The 18,554-nt window shown below is 36.8% G+C and overlaps 1 protein-coding gene across 1 annotated transcript in view; it reads left to right on the top strand.

Annotated features, from left to right (window-relative positions):
- COL25A1 (collagen type XXV alpha 1 chain) overlaps positions 1-18,554 on the top strand; it is a 459,511-nt gene that overhangs the window by 368,605 nt on the left and 72,352 nt on the right. Inside the window, exons 13-17 of the mRNA XM_073892101.1 lie at positions 5,039-5,092; positions 7,166-7,192; positions 9,587-9,631; positions 16,828-16,860; positions 17,291-17,326. Coding sequence (XP_073748202.1) covers positions 5,039-5,092; positions 7,166-7,192; positions 9,587-9,631; positions 16,828-16,860; positions 17,291-17,326 — 195 coding nt within the window. The remainder of the gene's footprint in view (positions 1-5,038; positions 5,093-7,165; positions 7,193-9,586; positions 9,632-16,827; positions 16,861-17,290; positions 17,327-18,554) is intronic.

Here is an 18,554-nt window from a genome sequence, read left to right as displayed (position 1 = left end):
CTTTTAGATAAACAACCCATAATTTCTAAAATGACTATGTCCCATTCAATATTTGGGATATATGTAACTGAAAAATTGTGTTGTTTATCTGCAATTAAAATTTCAGTCAATGTCCTGTATTTTTGTGTCTCAAATCTGGCATTCCTAGTAGGGGAGACAGATTTGAAACAAAAAAAGTGTATACCTTATGTGATAATTAGTGCAATAGAGAAAATTAAATAAGATAGTAGGCATAGAAAGTGGTGGTGGGGTATCCAGGCAACCTCTGTAGTAAGGGGACATTTGAGCCAAGGCTGAAGGATGTGAGAAGTGTGCAAAAAGACAAATGATTTTTCCAAAACATTAATAACACTTACAGGTTGGGGCTAGGATTTTTATTTTATTTTATTATGTCATGAAATGATATATTTCTATAAATTTCAAAATATGTACGTCATTTTGTACCTCCTACCTTCACCCAATTTTGTGTTCATATTCATTTGCCATTAGGAAACCAGGGTAGAAAATTAAATTAAAGAAAACTAGAGAGAATAAATAGGAATGGAGAGCAGAAACCCCATTTTCTTAACTCTTTCCCAAACAGTTGTATCTAGAAGTCCCTGTTGGGTGCCTCGCTGTTTTCAAAGAATTTTCCTCTACCAGGTGTTACTTACCCAATTGCTGCCAAAGCCACTGAAGCCCCAAAGCCCTATAAAAGGACACCCAGGCCTCACCATGGCTGCCTGCAGAAGGTGACTAAAAACCAGTCCTGCTCACCCCTCAAACCACTGAGATCCCTCTGTGCACTGTCACTGTCATGAAAAAAGCACACTCAGTGTTTCAGATAGGTGTCAGTGACCACCAATACCCCCACCTCCAGAGGCAGGAGAAAACCTTAAAGACTGATGCCATGTTCACAGTGCAGAGAATCTAGTCAGTGATGTTATGATAACGTTGTATGGTAACAGATAGTAGCTATGCTCCTGGTGAACGTAGCATAACATATAGAGAAGTTGAATCACTATGCTGTCCATCTGAAACTAATGTGACATTGTGTGTCAATTATACTCAAATTAAAAAATTAATAAAGACAAATAAACCTAAGGAAGAGTTGAAAATTGCAGAAAAAAAAAAAAGACCAATGCCATGTTCTTCTCAGTATCACTCTTTCCATCCACAGCTGGTCCATTTTCCTTGTAGTTATTTTCCTCTTCTGTTTAAATGAGTTCTCTTTGAAAATGCAGTACTTAAAAGAAGCAAAATCAGTTTTGACAAGTGAATGTAAAATTATATCATGCTAAAAATTTTAAGCTACAACCCATTGTAAATTCCCATTGCCAGAACAGAAAACAATTGCCCTCAGGCGAGTGATATTACCTCCAAATGACCTATTTCCCTTTAGCACTCAATCTCATAAGACAACTCCATTCCTTCCAATCTTTCAGTGTTCTTTCAAGTTGCCCCTGATTAGCAGTACCTGAAATAATTGAGTCTTGAGTGATGTCTTACGTTAGAGTTCTAAAGAGCATTTGGTTTGAGGGAGAGAGAGAGAGAGAAGGGGAGGAAGAAAGAAAGAAGAAAATAGCAGGCCGGCTTTCCTAAAAGTCAGTCCAACTTATTTTTAGCTTAAATACACACATCATCATTAGTGAGTAATACATAGGGAATGCTTTAGAATTTAAACTGTAAGAGAGAAAACCTTATCAATCTACCTGTAGTTAAGATGTTAGCTGCTGTTTTTCATTATGACTATCTTTGGAATATCCTTCAGTACTTGTGAAATGCATTCAGAAATAGATGGACAGATTCTCGTAACAAAAAGGAGACCAACTCTCTACACCCAGGAAACCTAATTGTCATTTTTTGTCTGTACTTTTCTGACTTTCTTGCATATGTATATTTTTACAACATTATGTAGTGATGTCATTGTAACTTTATTTGAAGGGGACTCATAATACTTTATGCTCATACACCAGAAAATATTAATATACTACACGACATATGGTTCATTCTTTTCAATACTTCCTTTTGACTTAAGTCTTTTTATTTCATGAAGTGCAAGAAAACTTTGCTCAAAAAAAAAGTTCTGTGACCTCAATTAGATGTCCTCTTAAGTTATTTTTGTATGTATCATTTTTTTCTAGTTCAAAAGTTCGCTCTTTGGGCACAGGTGCCTGTCATGCCTATTTCGACTTTATCCCATGAAACACTCAGGCCAGAGTAGAACAGGTAGAAAATTCTCACTAAATGTTACTTGAATGAATTAATGCCTTCCAGAATCCCATAGCTCGGACTTGGCGCTCCGAGTTATAGGAACCTCCTAATCTAAGTTTGAATATATAACTTATTAGAAAGGTAAAATGCTGTGAGTCACTTTCTCACTTTTCCTTCTTTCTATTTTCCCTTGGTTCATTCAGGAAATAGCTTTATTTATTTAAAGAGCTTTAAAATTTTGTGAGATACCTATTGAAATTATAAACACACGAAAAAATATTTAACCTTGCAAGTAATAAATGTAGAACTGAGCAAGAGTAAACTCTCATTTGTGCTTATTAAAATTGCCCCCAAATAATTAAAATTGTGATATCCAATGCTGATGAAGTTGTGAAAAAGTAACACAGAGTGGGGGTCTATCAAAACAGATAAAACTTGGATCCTTTTGGAAAGCAATTTAGAAATATTTACAGAGGTGGGTGTTTTAGTTTATCTTTAATAGCAAAGATTGGCAACAACCAACTATTCAACTGTTTGGGACAGATTAAACATATGATCACGCCTGAGTTTGATAGATGATAATCAAACTATTCACAAGACAATCATGAATACTATGTGAAAACAAATTTGTAGTATCAAATAATAAAAAATCAAAATGTCATACTATGTAATAAGCTTACAATTGCTTGAAAATATGTAAGCATAAATAAAAAAGACTAGAAGGAAACAGAACAAACTGAAAACAGTTATTATAGGGATGGAATCATAGGTGCATTTTTTTGTTTCCTATTATGTTAAAAGATTATTTTAACAGTATATAAAAGTTTTAAAACAGGATCAAGTTTTAGTCCCTCGGTATTCATATATTAAGAAGGATGTTAACCAGATACCTAAGCAATGTCTCTCTTCCTTGCTTCAAAATCTCAGCGTGTACTTTGTTCAGTTCCAGGGGCTTAACCATTTTTTTATTATTATTCTGGCTACCATGGTTATTCTTTGAAAGTCTAAACAGAGTTTGTATTGTTTCCTGGCAGCATCTCTTATTTGCATTAAGCCATGAGTTATGATATTAGTGCATCCTGTTGTGGATTCTTTGAAGAAAGCAGATTTGATAGCTCTTCTTCTGTTGCAGAGTAAATGATAGTCCTCTTTCCAGGCACATTCTATTTCTGAGTTCTTACTCTTTGTGATGTACAAATGGCCAATCAAAATTTTCCTATAATAGCCATTGCCTTTCTGTCAGCACTTTTGCCATTTATCCAAGGAAAGTGCAAGAGTTACAATTATAGTGTAACTTTATATACAAAGCAGAATTTCTTCCATGAAGTTAAGACTTTAGCAATTATAATAGTCCAATATAGTAGTAAAATATTTTTTGCTCTTCTAGAAGGATAGTGTAAGTTTCGTATTCTTGGTTTATCTGGGAGGTGAATATAAATCATCTTTATATAAGTTATATTTAATTCAGGTTTCCATACATTCTTGAAGGGTCATTTATAAATGAGGACTATAAGCCAAATGATAATGAGGATAGAAATAATCATATGTATGCTCTCCCAATTTTTAGATGCTTTCATTCATTCTGGAATGCATCATATTGTTACGAGCACAACCTCCTAAGCTAGATCATAAGCGTTCAAATCTTGGCTAGAGTTGTGTAAAACTAGAAAAGTTGCTTAACCTCTCTGTGCTTAATTTCTTCATCTCTTAACTAGAGATAAAGTGGTACTTACCTCATAGAAATTTGTGAGAATTAAGTGAATTGATGAATGTAAAGTTCCTGGCACTTAAAAATGGTACTATTATTAATGTGCATGTTTTCGAAGCTGAGAGCACAAATATTGAAATGGCACAATCTCTGCCCTGTGGGTGACTTAGAAAACATGCTTAAAAATCAACTAAATTTGCTGTGAACTTAAAACTGCGCTAAAAATAAAGCCTGTTTTTTTTTTTAATCAACTAAGGAGCAACTTTACTCCCTCATTGGAAAGAAGAAAGCTGTCCCGTCATTGGTGCACACTCTAAGGGGCTTTGGGAATGTTTTTAAATGAAAATGATTCTAGTTGATGTGACTTGGAGCTACATGGAAGCAGCAGGAGCTTATGTATCTTACCCTTGCCGTTGGGCACTTCATGACTTCTCCTCTTTGGAAAACAATTGCTGGTTCAGAGCCTAGGAAAACTGCTATACAACCTCTTCTTACTGAGGTGGGAAACTTGTCTTACCCAGTAACCATCATCTTTCTCTGGAATGCCTACCACTCAATAGGACAATGAGAGCCACGGTTCTGAATGTTTCATTCTAATTATTTTTTACAGCGAAGTTGAGAAGAGAAACCAAAGCCATTTTTACTTTTGACTTTTATGTCAAATGTGTCTGATTTTGTTGGTGTTCAAAGATGTGTGTGTTCTTTAAGCTTTAGGTTTGGAAACACTCATTTGATTAAGTCTCATAAATATAATGATTTAGTCTTTATTTTCCTGAGCTGATGAACCACTTCAAAGTTCTCCATCAAGAGAGCTTATGTTTTCAGATGTCTTTAATTCATTCCACAAACATTTATTTATTGCCTACAAGGTACCCAGCACCATGCTAGATATTCATTTCCGTCGGTAAGTTGCTTCAGCTTTCTTAATGGAGAAAAGACTGAACAAAGGAAATTAACCCTGTTTTATCCTTGGCCCCCAGCACATAGGATTTTGGACCAAATGAGCTAGTTTGTATTTACCCTAGTAGGCACTTATTTTTCTACTTCTAGAGCATTATTGGATAGCTATCCTCTAATGATCTATATAATGTATGGATTTTGTGTATTTTGTTTAATAGTATCTATTTTTTTCATGAGGGTGAGCCTGGGTTGCCTGGAACAGTAGGACAAAATGGAATGCCAGGGCCAAAGGTTAGTATAAATGAAACCAAGCAGAATCATTTGAGATATGAGTTTTCAGGAAATTGTACAATTTATAAATTGTATTTATAAAAAATAACAATTTTTTATATCCCACTGGTTTTACTTGGATGCAATATTTGTCAGTAGTATAATATGCTGCAGTATAGAAGTTTGTGACTAATGACTAAATTGTTTAAGATTCTCATTAGCATTAAAAATGCAGAAAAACAAATAAGATAACAATTGTCAAAATCTTTATTCTGAGATACTTCGATAACATGAGAAAAAGCCCATATTTCAAATATGACTCTTGTCATTTTGCCACTTAATGAGTGTATTAAAATGTAGGCCATGTCCATACTGCCTCAAATGTGCATAATATTTATAAGACTTATGAAAGATGATTTTCATAGTGCCACTGTGGCCTTTCTTCAATATTTGGTCACCTCCGACACTTACACATATAACCAGTTAATCAAATGAAGAGCAGAATAAAGATTTGGCATGTTTTGCTTTGTGTTTTTAAGATGTTTACTTTTTTAAAGTAATCTCTACACCCAATTCACAACCCCTAGATGAAGAGTGGTACGCTCTACCGGCTGATATGGCATGTCTAAAATTTAAAAATGGATATAGTCTGAATTACTACATAGGGAAAACATGTAATGAGGATTTGGGGGGGTTGCAAATTTTCTTGGTTTTTTTGAAGGACAAATGAATCTGTTAAATATAAAAAGATTGGTGACAGTTTAGTTTAAACCAAACAGGCAGACAAATCCCAAATCCTTTGATGAGTGAACATCCCTTGAAGTACATAACTAATGTCTAATCCCGTCAGCTGTGCGGGTGTGTATCTGTACCCACAGATGCCTGTCAGCTGATTTTACAGATCACATTGCTATTGACAGGCGCCTAGGACAGACCTAAAATTTATAGACCTGCCCTTTGTCCTGCAGGAGAAGAAAGGAAATATTCCTTCTGGGTCTACAGCCATTCTCCTGTCTTTTCCCCTCTCTTGCTCCACGCTAAATAGCCAAATAATAAGAGTTAATGCTTAATGCATGTTCTCAGGTCTATTCTTCTGTTGCCTAGCAACCATCAGGATGGATGTTGAGCACTGAAAGGTGGCCAGAAATTCAGAAAGCCAAAGGGTCAGACTGAGTCCCAGCAAATGAAAAGAGTCTTGCCTCCAAACTGACTTCGAGGGGTTTTTAATTTTAAAAAACACAATAGTCATCTTAAGCCAATCTTTTTTAAGCAGCCTGATCTCATGGCAGCACTTACTGATGCTTTTCATAAGAGGAATATTATCATAATGTATGATTTACTTTAGAATTTTCCCACTCTATCACCTATGCCTTCCTGGGTAAAGTGAAAATAAGGATTCTCTTCAAAGCACAGTTTGGCATTTTAGTCCTCATACTGTCCAGGTCATTATTTTGAATGAAGACATTCTCCTAAACTCGCTTTGACTCTGCCCCATTCTAGTCTCTTTCCTGAAGGTACCACTGCCGCCTAAAATATACCTGATTTGGAACATGCTGGTTACCAGCAGGTTAGAGAGAATTCATGATACTCTGAAGGGGTCCAAGTTCAGGACCATGTTTATGATCATGTTTGAAGAAGACAGATGGGAGAACTACACAGACTCCAGAGCCCTGAAATAATCTATACACTGGGGGCTGCTTTGAGTAAAAGACCATGAAAGGATGTAGCCCACCTTACTGATTCTGAGTTTGAAGGGAATAAAAACTTGAAAACTAAGAAGCTGCTGAAGACATTGAATTGCTAGCACATTGCTCTTAATGCCCCAAAAGCTGGATTCTGGATGATAATTTTAAATACCTTTCTTTAGTCCTTTAAAAGCAAAGAATTAAGATTACATTTGATATAGATATCCATGCCCAATTCTTCAGGAAACTCATCTTACCATTTGTTTTCAATATAGCAATTCTATGTTGCCAAAATAGAAAGTGTTGCATATAATTGACTTAGTATGTTCAATATCTGATTTTGGTAGGTGGTGTTTAATTGGGTGTTTTATTATTTAATGTGTCACTCAATCTTTGTTCTTTTGCTCAGGGAGAACCTGGAGATCAAGGCGAAAAGGTAAGAATGATTCTGCCTGTAATTATCTTTTTTTTTTCCCTAAAGAGATATCAAACCAAACTATATAGACGTATGGATGACTACATAGCAATAGATATAGATCCATAGATAAAGATAGATCTAACAACCACTGTTCGTGTCAAACTGTTAATTAGTAGAAGGAGAGAATAATGTAATTCTTATGTATGGACAGAGGTTTGGGTAAAAAGGTTTAAAGAAATGGAGGGAAAGGGAGAAATTTGAACATTCTATGTTCAGCTCCTAAGTGGTTTTCAAAAATCCCTAGGCCTGCAAAACTTCTGTTTTTGCCTACTTGCTATTGCCACCCCAGTGCTTTTCTAAGCATCCATATCTCTCCCTACTGCTTCTTAGGTCATGAAATCAAAGGAATACAGATGTTTACCTGCAACAAATACATTGGAAATTGCCCCACAAAGAATTCCTATAAAAAAAGCAAAAAGAGAAACAAAAGGAGGAGGAGAGTGCCATATGTTAAATTTCTCACAGACGTCCTTCCTCACTGCTTTTGGGGCGTCCTGATTATTTTTAGACTCTCAGTGCATATTGTGGTGCTAATTTTCCTGGTTCTCATGCTATTTACTTTAATAATGCTTGAGAAATGTGCTGCCTGCGTAGGAAGCTACCAAGACACTGCATCATGCTCTTCAGAAGTGATGTGATCGTTCTGATAAATTAATATCATCACTTCTAATCCTAAAAGAAGTACATCTAAAGACCCCGCACACTTCCTGAATGTAACTATTTTTCGGCACTGTGAAGCAAAAATTAAAAAGGCACTTATTTAAATGGAGGGAGAGCAAAGCAGAGGGGATAGCTCGGTCAAACCCTTCATTTTGCGACCACTCTGAGCCAGTCTTCCTAATAAGAAGGTTTGTTGTGTCTGTTTTGTTTTTTAATAAAGGGATTTCCAAGCAATCTTTTGAAGAGTATGCTAATAGGCTGCCTGTCAAAGGTTCCTCATAAGAGATTATCAGTACATTTATTTGGTGTCCAACCAGTTCCTTGCAATTAACCTGAAATTAATTAGTCATCAGATCACTCTTTTGTGTAGAAATTAAGGAGGGGAAAGGATCAGTGCCAGCACCATTCCAGGGATTCATCAGATAGAGCCACTCGGGCTCCCGGGCTCTGTGGTGTGTCGGTCACCATAGACAAACACCTGAGCAGGTTAGCTTCATACGTATGTGAAACACGAAAAGAAAATGGAGAGAAAAAAGTAAGTCTCTCTCCCCCACATCTCTTCCCTCTTCCAGGGAAACCATCATCAGTACTTTATCTCTTATTTAAAGGAAATTTTTAAATGATGTAAAAGTGACCCCTTATGAAGCTAAACAGAAGGGTGTTCCAGCTTATGTAATCTATGCACAATAATTCATTGTTACCGCTAATGGCTGTCATTAACAGCTTATGCTGCATCGGATACTGGCCTAGTTGCTTTACACACAGCATATTGTTTATTTCTTATAACCCCATAAAGCATTCTTGCCCTTCTGTTACACATGTGAAACGTGATGTAGGGAGGATTTCATTTGCCCAGTAGGTGCTGGAGCTGGGCTCAGTCTCTCTGGCGCCAAAGTCCATGATGTTTCCACTATAACATGCTGTAAGATTTAAATGAAAGAATTCAGCTTTGAAGGAATCAAAGCATGGATAATGAGTGAATGACTTTTTTTTTTTCCTAACGCATTGCTTTGTGGTAGAAAGGAGATGTCAGTGAGGGAATAAGCACAGGAAATCTCAAAAATAACCCAGAAAGCATAAACTCTCCAATTTCTTTGACTATAATTAAAAAAGAGAGAATGTTCAAATAAAATACAAAGTTCATTTCACAAATGCAAAACACATAGGTGCAGACAAATTAATCTTCCGCCCACAGTTTTGGGGGCTGTGTCATGTACTTTGAAGCCCTGGAGATTTGATTTGAGCTGAACTTGAAGACAGAGTAGGATTTACACGGGCCAGGGCGGGGGGGCAGGAGCTCAGGTGGCAGGAATGGCAGGAAGGAAGGACACGCTGGTGCTAAGGCGTGTGGCACATTGAGGGAATGGTCAGGAAAAAGGCTTTCCTGAGGAGAAAAGAGATATCGTTAAGGAGGCTTTACATGCCGGAATGAGCTAGTAGAAGTCCCAGAAAGTACTGCTTTCTGTTGCTATCATAGAATAGTTTAAAACTGTTCAGCTTTGTTCATTGTAATAAATTTTATTTGGACCACTTGATATCAGGCAGCTGTTCAAGTAAAAATACATTAGCTCTGTAGAACATTTGCAACAGATTTTAATATATAGTGCACATGAAAGCAAACTCAAAATAATGAAAGCTACTGTGTGTAATGTCACCGATATATTTTACTATATCTCTCCCCCCCCCTTTTAGGGAGAAGCTGGAGAGAGTGGCCCCAAAGGTGACACAGGCGAAAAGGTACAGTGTTGTAAAATATAAAAGAGTATGTATATGAGCAAGAAATATTATTTCATGTATGTGAACACAGAAGATTTTGAGACAGGTAAATGGGTGGTGGTAACTTAGTATGATAAGATGGGAAATAATTCTACAATTTTAGAGAACATTTGAATATCCAACTTATGAAGGTGATTGTTCCACAAACTCCTAGCTACAAATTTAAATATTTTTTTTATATTTTTTATTTATTTGACAGATAGAGACATAGAGAGAGAGGGATCACAAGCAGGGAGAGTGGGAGAGGGAGAAGCAGGCTTCCCGCTGAGCAGGGAGCCCAATGTGGGGCTCGATCCCGGGCCCTGGGATCATGACCTGAGCCGAAGGCAGATGCTTAATGACTTAGCCACCCAGGCGCCCCCAAGTTTAAATATTTTAAAAGTAAAATGGTATGTCACAAATTCTAGAAATGTGTAGCTAGGTTTGCAGTAATATGGCCTTCAAGGAAGAAAACCATTTATTCATGTGTAAGTCGGGCACTCCCTTGATACTCAGAGATACAAAAATAAAGTTTCTAAAGTGATTCCATTTGTTCCAATTTGGGGGGAGAAAAAGTCACAGGATTGGGATGAGATTTAAAAGTTTGAAAGTAAATGTCATTTGATTAGAGCCTCTAATGCAATCTTGAAAATTTGCCTTGACCTGAAATCTACTAAATCCAGATATTTTGTCAGCCTTTGTGTTGTCTTTTTATTTTTTAATCTTTTAAATCATTATTAGCATCTATATTACAGTGGTCTTGTGGCTCATCTTTCTACCTCTTCTCATCACCCCCTCCCTGTCTATCATTATAGCTTCTGCTTTGGCTTCATACTTCACAGATATCTCTAGCATAAGAAGGGTATTTCATTTCACTTGTGCTATAAAGGATTAAGAAAAAGATCTTTTAAGAAACTGAAAATAGAATAGGTTTTCATGAAAATCAAGCTAAGTAATTGAGTGATAAAAAAAGATTTATTCATTTAAGCTTAGAGTTGAGGATAAAAATATTTCACTTTGAAAATTATTACAGTACAGATGGATAATGGTTAGTCATAAAAGCATCCCCATAAAATAAAGAGAAATGTATCTTTCTCATTCTTATAAAGATTAATATAAATATGGCATGGATGGTAGGAATTAATTAATATCACCAAGTCACAGTTATGTTTGTATTCGAAGAGCAGTCCAGAAATTAGAGTGGACCCTCAATCTCTTGTAGACTGAGGTTTCTCACCTTCAGCATTATTGACATATTGGGCCAGATAATTCTTTGTTGTGGGGGCTGTTGGATGTTTAACATCATTCCTGGCCAGAGCAGCCGCTAGATTCCAATAGTTGTGACAACCAAACCTATCTCTAGACGTTGCCAAATGGCCCCTGGGACACAAAATCACTTCTAGTTGAGAACCATTGCTGTAGACCCATTTTATATACCTGTCAAATTTAATTATCATGCTACCATCAAATATGACATACTTATGCTTAATACTTAATAAGACCAATGGTATACTTTGATCACTCTTGAAGTCAGAATTTCAAACCCCAGATATATAAACTTGGATGTTATATTTAACTTTCTTGTTTATACTTAAAACCAGAGGTCAGCAAACTTCCTATTAAGGGCCAGAAAATAAGTATCTTAGGTTTTCTGGGCCTTGTGGTCTCTGTCACCACTACTCAACTCTGTTCTTACAGTGTGACAGCAACCATAAACAGTATGTACAGAAATGAGTATGGCTGTGTTCCAATAAAACTTGATTTCTGGGCACTGAATTTTTAATTTCATGAAATTTTCACATACCATGAAATATTCTTTGATTTTTTTTTTTTTTAGCCATGTAAAAATGTAAAAACCATTCCTAGCACATGGGCCACACAAAAGCAGGTGCTAGCTGGAGTTGGCCCACGGGCCTTAGCTGCCAATCTCTGCTTAAAGAAAGGAAATCTTCTAAACAGAGGGTGTTTTTTTCAAGTGAAAAAAGCCTATGCCAAGTCTGAACTACACCTATGTGGATTTCTGTAGAGAATTTTATGCTTTAAAAGAAGATGTATTTTTAAAGCTCCATTTTTGGAATGTAAGCCAATAATCATTTCTTTAATCACACATTTTTAAATTTCAATTTTCCAGTAGTAAAGCAACTTTTTTTCTTTGAAAAGATCTTATATTAAATCAAATCATTTACCATACCGACTCACATAGAGTAAACTCTCAATAAATGTTAGCTTTCTTACCACATGGAAATTGAAATCAACTAGATGGGCTGTTTTCTTTTTTATCAAAAATTTTATTAGTCAACTGAAATTAAGTACAAGAAATGCTTCAGTTAAAACGGAAATCATTTCTATAAATTTTCAGTGGGCCTAAAAGGGGATTGTAAATAAGAATCTGTAACGTATAATATGTAATCTGACCTGTAGTATTCATCCCGAGAATGCTATAATTGGAATATAATTTTTGATGTGTTTTTTAAAACATTTCCTGCTTCTGTCATATAATTTGTTTCCAGTATGTTGGAAACACTCTTCTCACGGCCTTTGGGTTCAGTATGTGAAACTCATTCATCATTAACCAAGTTTGAGATGTAAAATCAAAAAATGCTTTTTTTTTTCTGCCATTGAAGTAGTAAATTACGTCATTGACTGATTCACTTTAATAGGATTTTTTTTCCTTTTGATCCAACTCTGTGCCTTTGGATGGTAAAGCAATCTAAACCTTTCCAGACTGGTCATCTGGAAATGCTGTGGAACTGTAAAAACCACGAGGGTGGGTTTTGTCCCTGGCCAGCAACTGCAGTGCACTCCAGGCTTGAGAGTAACACACCAGAGAACGATTTCAATCATGTGTGGAGTTACTACGCAAAGGTCATGTTCTGCTCTTTGGAGCATTAATCCCACCAACAAATGTAGAAATGGATTTGTTATCTCTTTCAAGCAACTTGAAAGTAGGTGTTTCTGCAGCAAGCTGAATGGTTTGATCATGCCAATCTGTTATTCACAATTCAGTCTGCTGATTCGGAAGCTCCACCTTTCCGGTCTTGGGACGACCTGACAGGTGCCTTCACTTTCTCTGGTCCCTCAGTCTCCATTCCCGGAAACACACTGCCTTCTTGATTTATGCCTACATAGCATCTTTGATTTGCATCCTCTGAGCCTTTTCAGAAGCCGCATCCATATTTGGAGCTACCATCAAATTATCTCTCCTTAAAATCACATGTGAAGGTCTATCTCCGTGGGCCCCCACAGTCCCCCACCCCAGTCAGTGCGGGGCCCTCTCTAACTCAGCACACGTGGTTGCCTCAGCTTAGAACACTCCTACTGTCGTCTGTCCACTCCCACCTCCACAATCTATTCTTCAGTCCCCTGAGACCACCTTAATTTGTAAGTCATTTCCCTGGGGCAGCCTTTCGGTCTCCTCCAGATTGGTTAGGTTACCTACTCTATGCTCCCACAACACTCTTTAAAATCCCTTTCTTAACTGTTACCAGGGTTTATTGTCATTCCTTGTTTAACTGGACATCCATCCAGCTCATTGGGAAAGAAAAAAACACATAAATAAACAAAAAACCTATATGATGCCAAACTATTCCCAGCACCAATCCAAGTTCCTGGAACATACTTGTAAGATAATAAATATTTATTGAATAAAAAGTTTGTTTTCCTTTCAACTGCTTTTTATTTTCGTGGAACGGTAGAACTTTTTCCTGTGACATGCATTTGTTTATCATGTCTTCTGCTATATACAGAAATAACAGTATTTGCCAAACATGAGAATCTCTTCCTATTTTTTAAATTTTTCTTTAAAAAAATGAAAAGAAAGGAAGAAAAAGAAAGTATTTTTCATGCTTTCAATCAATAACATTTTTGTTTGTGTATATTAGTATGTGACTATCATGAGCACAGGCCAAGGGCGGGGACTGTAACTGCATTGCTCCCTGTTCTCACCCACCTCCCCGCATCCCTGCAAACAGAACACAGCTGGCTCATAATCAGTGCTCAACAAACACTTACCGAATGAATTAATGAATGATAAAAGTGTCACCACATTTACTTCATTTATCCACCTAGACTTTATTAATACATACATAACATTACATACTATTGTGTTTGAAAATAATCACGACCAAAAACAGAAACTCTCTGTGTTTGAATGATCAAAAGTCAAATTCATTTATCTAGAGTGTCTTCTCAAGGGATTTTCCCATTTGTGACTCGCCCTGTGGAAACGTGTTTCTAGACCAGCCAACTTAGGAAGCAAAGAGTGTACTTAAGACATAGTTGGGTTTTTCTGACTTTAATCCTGTATTCACTTTCACTTTTGGACGAATGAGGATTATAAGCACTGACTGTTTTATTTCCACTACTTGCAGGACTATCCTTTAAAATGTTTAACTTATGACTGTCTTTCAGCAGTTGTCTTGCCACTTAAAAGTTATAAAAATTCCTCGAGATTTCACAGTCTAAGTTTTTAAAAAGAGAATTAAAATATCACTCACAGTCCCCTCAAATGAAACTGCTCCAATTTCCACAAATAAATCAGCCTTTCAGGAAACTGTCTTTTTCTCTCCATCCGCTTTCTATGAGAACTAAATCTAGTCCTTAGTCTCATCGGTGGATTATCCAGCCACTTTCCATTAGGACACTAAAAATAAAAGGTTTTAAACTGCAGTTAACACAAGTGACTTCCTTTTATTTACAAGTTGACTGCAACTTTTAAGCCCTGTTGTCAAAATGAAATAAACCAATAATTCTCATTCTAATAAAAAGAACATGGCTATGGAACTTTGGAAGCCCAAAATTCACTTATCTTCTAGTTCCTTCAGTTTCCTTCTCTATTCCACGAAAATGGTAATATCTGCCCTATCTCATCGGAGTTTTATGGGGTATAAGTGAGATGAGAGAAGGGAGTTAACAAAGTCAAAATTGCTTTTAGGAACACAAAGGTCTTATTGCGCAAAATATTGCAAACCTGATTCATTGGTGTTGATAGCTTTCAGATTTGATTTAGTAGAAATAAGTATTATTTTATTAGCCACACCTATTTCACTCCCCATTAGGAACTCAGTGGAATGTTAATGATCAGAAAGAGAAGTCAGTATAAGACAGTATTCAGGGCCCTTATGTTTTGTCATGTTTTAATTTTTCCTTGGGTAATAACAATTACAGACATCAAAGAAGCTCACATATGTATCAGTCTCTTCAGTAAGTTGATTTATGATTTCCTTCTCTTTCCTAAGCTTTTCCCTCCTAAATTTTTTTTTCATTTTGATCCTTGACTGCTGACTTGTTTAAAACATTCTTTTTGAGATTTGTTCATTGATTTGCCATATAGGTATCGAGCATCACCTATGGGCTAAGCACTGAATAAAAATAGACACTGAATATGCCCCCATGTGGCTGATTGTCTGATGAAGGGACAGACAATGAATGGGCAGAAAATATAAATACGTAATTATGAAGTGAGCTATGCAGGACATGAACAGAGCTCAGTGCTGTGTGGTAGGATATTGTATGTGAGGGGCATGTGTCTGAAGTTGGTTGGTGAAGGGTTCTTTGAGGCAAAGCCACGTAAGCTGAGACCTCAAGAAAGAGAAAGTGCCAGCCTGGAGAAGAGGTGGGAAGAATTGAGCGAGGGGGACCAGTGCTCCATGGACAGAGGCCTGAGGCCTCATCTGTGTCTCTAAAAGAGAGTAATGAGCAGCTTCCCAAATCCAGAACAAGGAACCAGATCCCTGGAGCTCCTTGAACACTTGCATGGATATGACAGCTGAAGAAATTCCAGTATGTACCTTCCTCCTGTGGCAGCTCCAATTTTCTCAACAGTCTCAAACGGCCAAGTTTTCTCCCTTTTTTTTTTGCTTGTAGCATGTTCATGGGACAGGGGGTTAGAAGGAGTTTGAAAACCAAGGCACTTTTGTTGGCCTCATTTTAGAAATAGATGGGCATTAAGGAGGGCACGTGATGTAATGAGTACTGGGTGTTATACACAACTGATGGATCATGGAACATTACATCAGAAACTAATAATGTACTATATGGTGGCTAATTGAATTTATTTTTATTATTATTATTTTTTATTATGTTATGTCAATCACCATACAGTACATCATTAGTTTTGATGTAGTGTTCCATGATTCATTGTTTGTGCATAACACCCAGTGCTCCGCGCAGAACGTGCCCTCTTTAATATCCATCACCAGGCTAGCCCATCCCCCCACCCCCCCTCCCCTCTAGAATCCTCAGTTTGTTTCTCAGAGTCCATAGTCTCTCATGGGTAAAAAAAGAAAGAAGCAACATTCTTGACTAACCTCCATATTCTTTTCCACGAATCCCTCTCTGCTGATTTTATAAGCCTATTTGCTTTGGGAATGTAGTCACCCTCTGTGGTATCCCGATGGAGTACAGTACCTTTTAGGAAAGCAGATTCTACCTCAAGATTTTCTCTCAGGTCTTACATATGTCCCTGCCACCCAGGAGTCATCCATCATCCTGTAATTTTCCGGTGACTGGGTCACAATGAAATAAGTGTAAAGCTAGAGAAAATGTGCTGGTCGTAACTGTGACAGTGCTTCGTGAGTTAAACAAACCGACCTGCTACGTGGCTTTTTCCAGCTCGACATCATTAACCCTTTGACTTCATCTGTTGAACCCTGACTTTCTGAAGACGGAGAGGGTCAAGGAACTCCCAGTAACTGAGAGCCCGTCACATGCATACGTTCCAGGAATAGAGAAAACCAAAATTCCAGATCTCAAAATTGTAATTTATTACTTTAGAATACACTTTTAGCACTGTATCAAGGGAAGAGATACATATTTATATGTTTCTATTGACCTCAAGGAATATAGCCCTTAAGTATTTTGCATTCAAAAGAAACCCATGTCTTTATTTTTTTATTTTTTATTTTTTTTAAAGATTTTATTATTTATTTGACAGAGAGAGATATAGCGAGAGAAGGAACACAAGCAGGGGGAGTGGGAGAGAGAGAAGCTGGCTTCCCGCTGGCTTGGAAATTGTTGACATCTTAACAGATGCCGTGTTGGTGTGGTCTTATGGAGCATAGTCAGGCCTGTTAGTCATGGGACTCCTTTGAGTGCCATGTTGATAATGGCTCTCTGTGTGCTTCTGTGTTTCCTATTCTCATAACTTGTACACTAATCTCTCATGGGTTTTGTTTTAGGGTGACCCTGGATCATCTGCTGCAGGAATTAAGGTAACTATAACCTTGTAGTGTTTGTACCCCAGGAGTTACAGTTTTGAATTTTATAAACCTCTGCTTTCTCTTCTTTTGTACCAGTTTTGATGGTTATAACTGTTTTTATTCTTCTGCAATAATCAGCTCCCAAACTCAATAGGGAGTATCTGCTGGAAATCTGATAAAGGCTTAAATAAGAGGTCTTGCCTTCACTTCTCTCTGCAGTTGGATTTTATGGAAATGGGGATTTGTTATGTGAGCTGTAGGTATGATCACAGCAAAAAAAAAAATTCCTGTCTCCGGTGAGATATAGAGTAATAGAATAAAGTGAATGAAATGCATGTGATCAAGAAGGCTAGGCCATCTCTGTGAAAGTGTCCAGGGGCCTAAAGGTTTTGGAAAACTCTTGTAAGATTGTTTTTATCATCTTTGGTTTTCTTTTGGCCAGGGGGAACCTGGAGAATCTGGTCGTCCAGGGCAAAAGGTAATACGTGTCTTCTAGTGTGTTTTTTGTACTGCCTCATATTTGCCATTTTATACCTACTATCCACTGTGTGATATGAAAACAATTATTGGAAAATGATGTAGTTTTCGTGCTTTGCATGCAGAATGTTATTGATTGTTTTGCATTTTAAAAGGGTTGATGCTGACCATGGCAAAATAGAAAATGCCCTGTACATGTAAAAAAGACGCTTTATAAACTAAGGTCTGCATATACTCAGCTGTCTGAGGCTAACAAAGATCAGTCAGGTTGGAATGCCAACAACTTATCTTGCATGTTTAAAGTTACTCTGCATGTTTCTATCATTCATGAGAAGAAATGAATATTTACTAAACTGTTTCAATTGGGAATGATAGCTTCTTATATTCCTTTTCCTTTCATTTCAAATACTTCCCTACTGATAATTTTTTTTGTGTGAATTGTATCTACCTATGCAGTGAATGTTATGTTATACAAACCAGAGTTGTTAATAAACGAAGTTTTAATTGGAGACACTAGCCAAGCACTTTAACCAATCTGTGAATACATACATGGATTTCTTTTAATCATTTGTACTTCACTTCAGTGATAAATTAGAGGATATGCAGTGATAATGTTTAGATTCGTATTCTCATTTGAGTCTGAGGCAGGAAACAACTGTTAGCAGTTTGTTGTCTGAGCATCTGGATATCAGTGCCCAGTGCTGTCAGATTTTAGGTGACAGATGTGTTGGAGCTAACGAGTAAATGTGAATTCCACATTAGGTTAAATCTCTTAAGATCATGACTCTCCCTTTATCTAGCAATAGCTGATGTTGTAGGAAAAAATATGATTAGAGACATAGAATCTACCTCATTAGTGTAAAGGAAAAGAAAGAATAAATCTCATTATAGGAGTTTGGAATCCTAAGACCTGGTAAAATAATGTTCTTACACTCTTGAAGTCACTGGGAGGATGATTGCTTTGTTTTAAACACTTAGGATTAAAGTAATTTTTGAGCAGGTCTTTCATGTTCTTTTAAAATTCCCTTTAATTTAAAAATAGAGTTTTATTTTGAAACTCAGGCTGTAAGAGTAATGATTCATCACGCCCAGTTTCAGGTAAAGTTCAGACTTTTCCAAAGAGCCCAGCAGAATTCTGCAAATTTTGCTATTTAATTCCTAAGATTTCCTACTGATTCTTTATGTAAGAAATTTGAAATCAACGGTATCATCAGAGATCCGTGGTCTGC

This window comes from Callorhinus ursinus, unplaced genomic scaffold, assembly GCF_003265705.2.
Source record: "Callorhinus ursinus isolate GAN/ISIS: 27379988/994484 unplaced genomic scaffold, GSC_fseal_2.0 scaffold4, whole genome shotgun sequence".
NCBI classification, from domain to species: Eukaryota; Metazoa; Chordata; class Mammalia; order Carnivora; family Otariidae; genus Callorhinus; species Callorhinus ursinus.
Note: the sequence above shows the minus strand (reverse complement) of the source record. Positions and strands in the feature narration are given on the sequence as shown.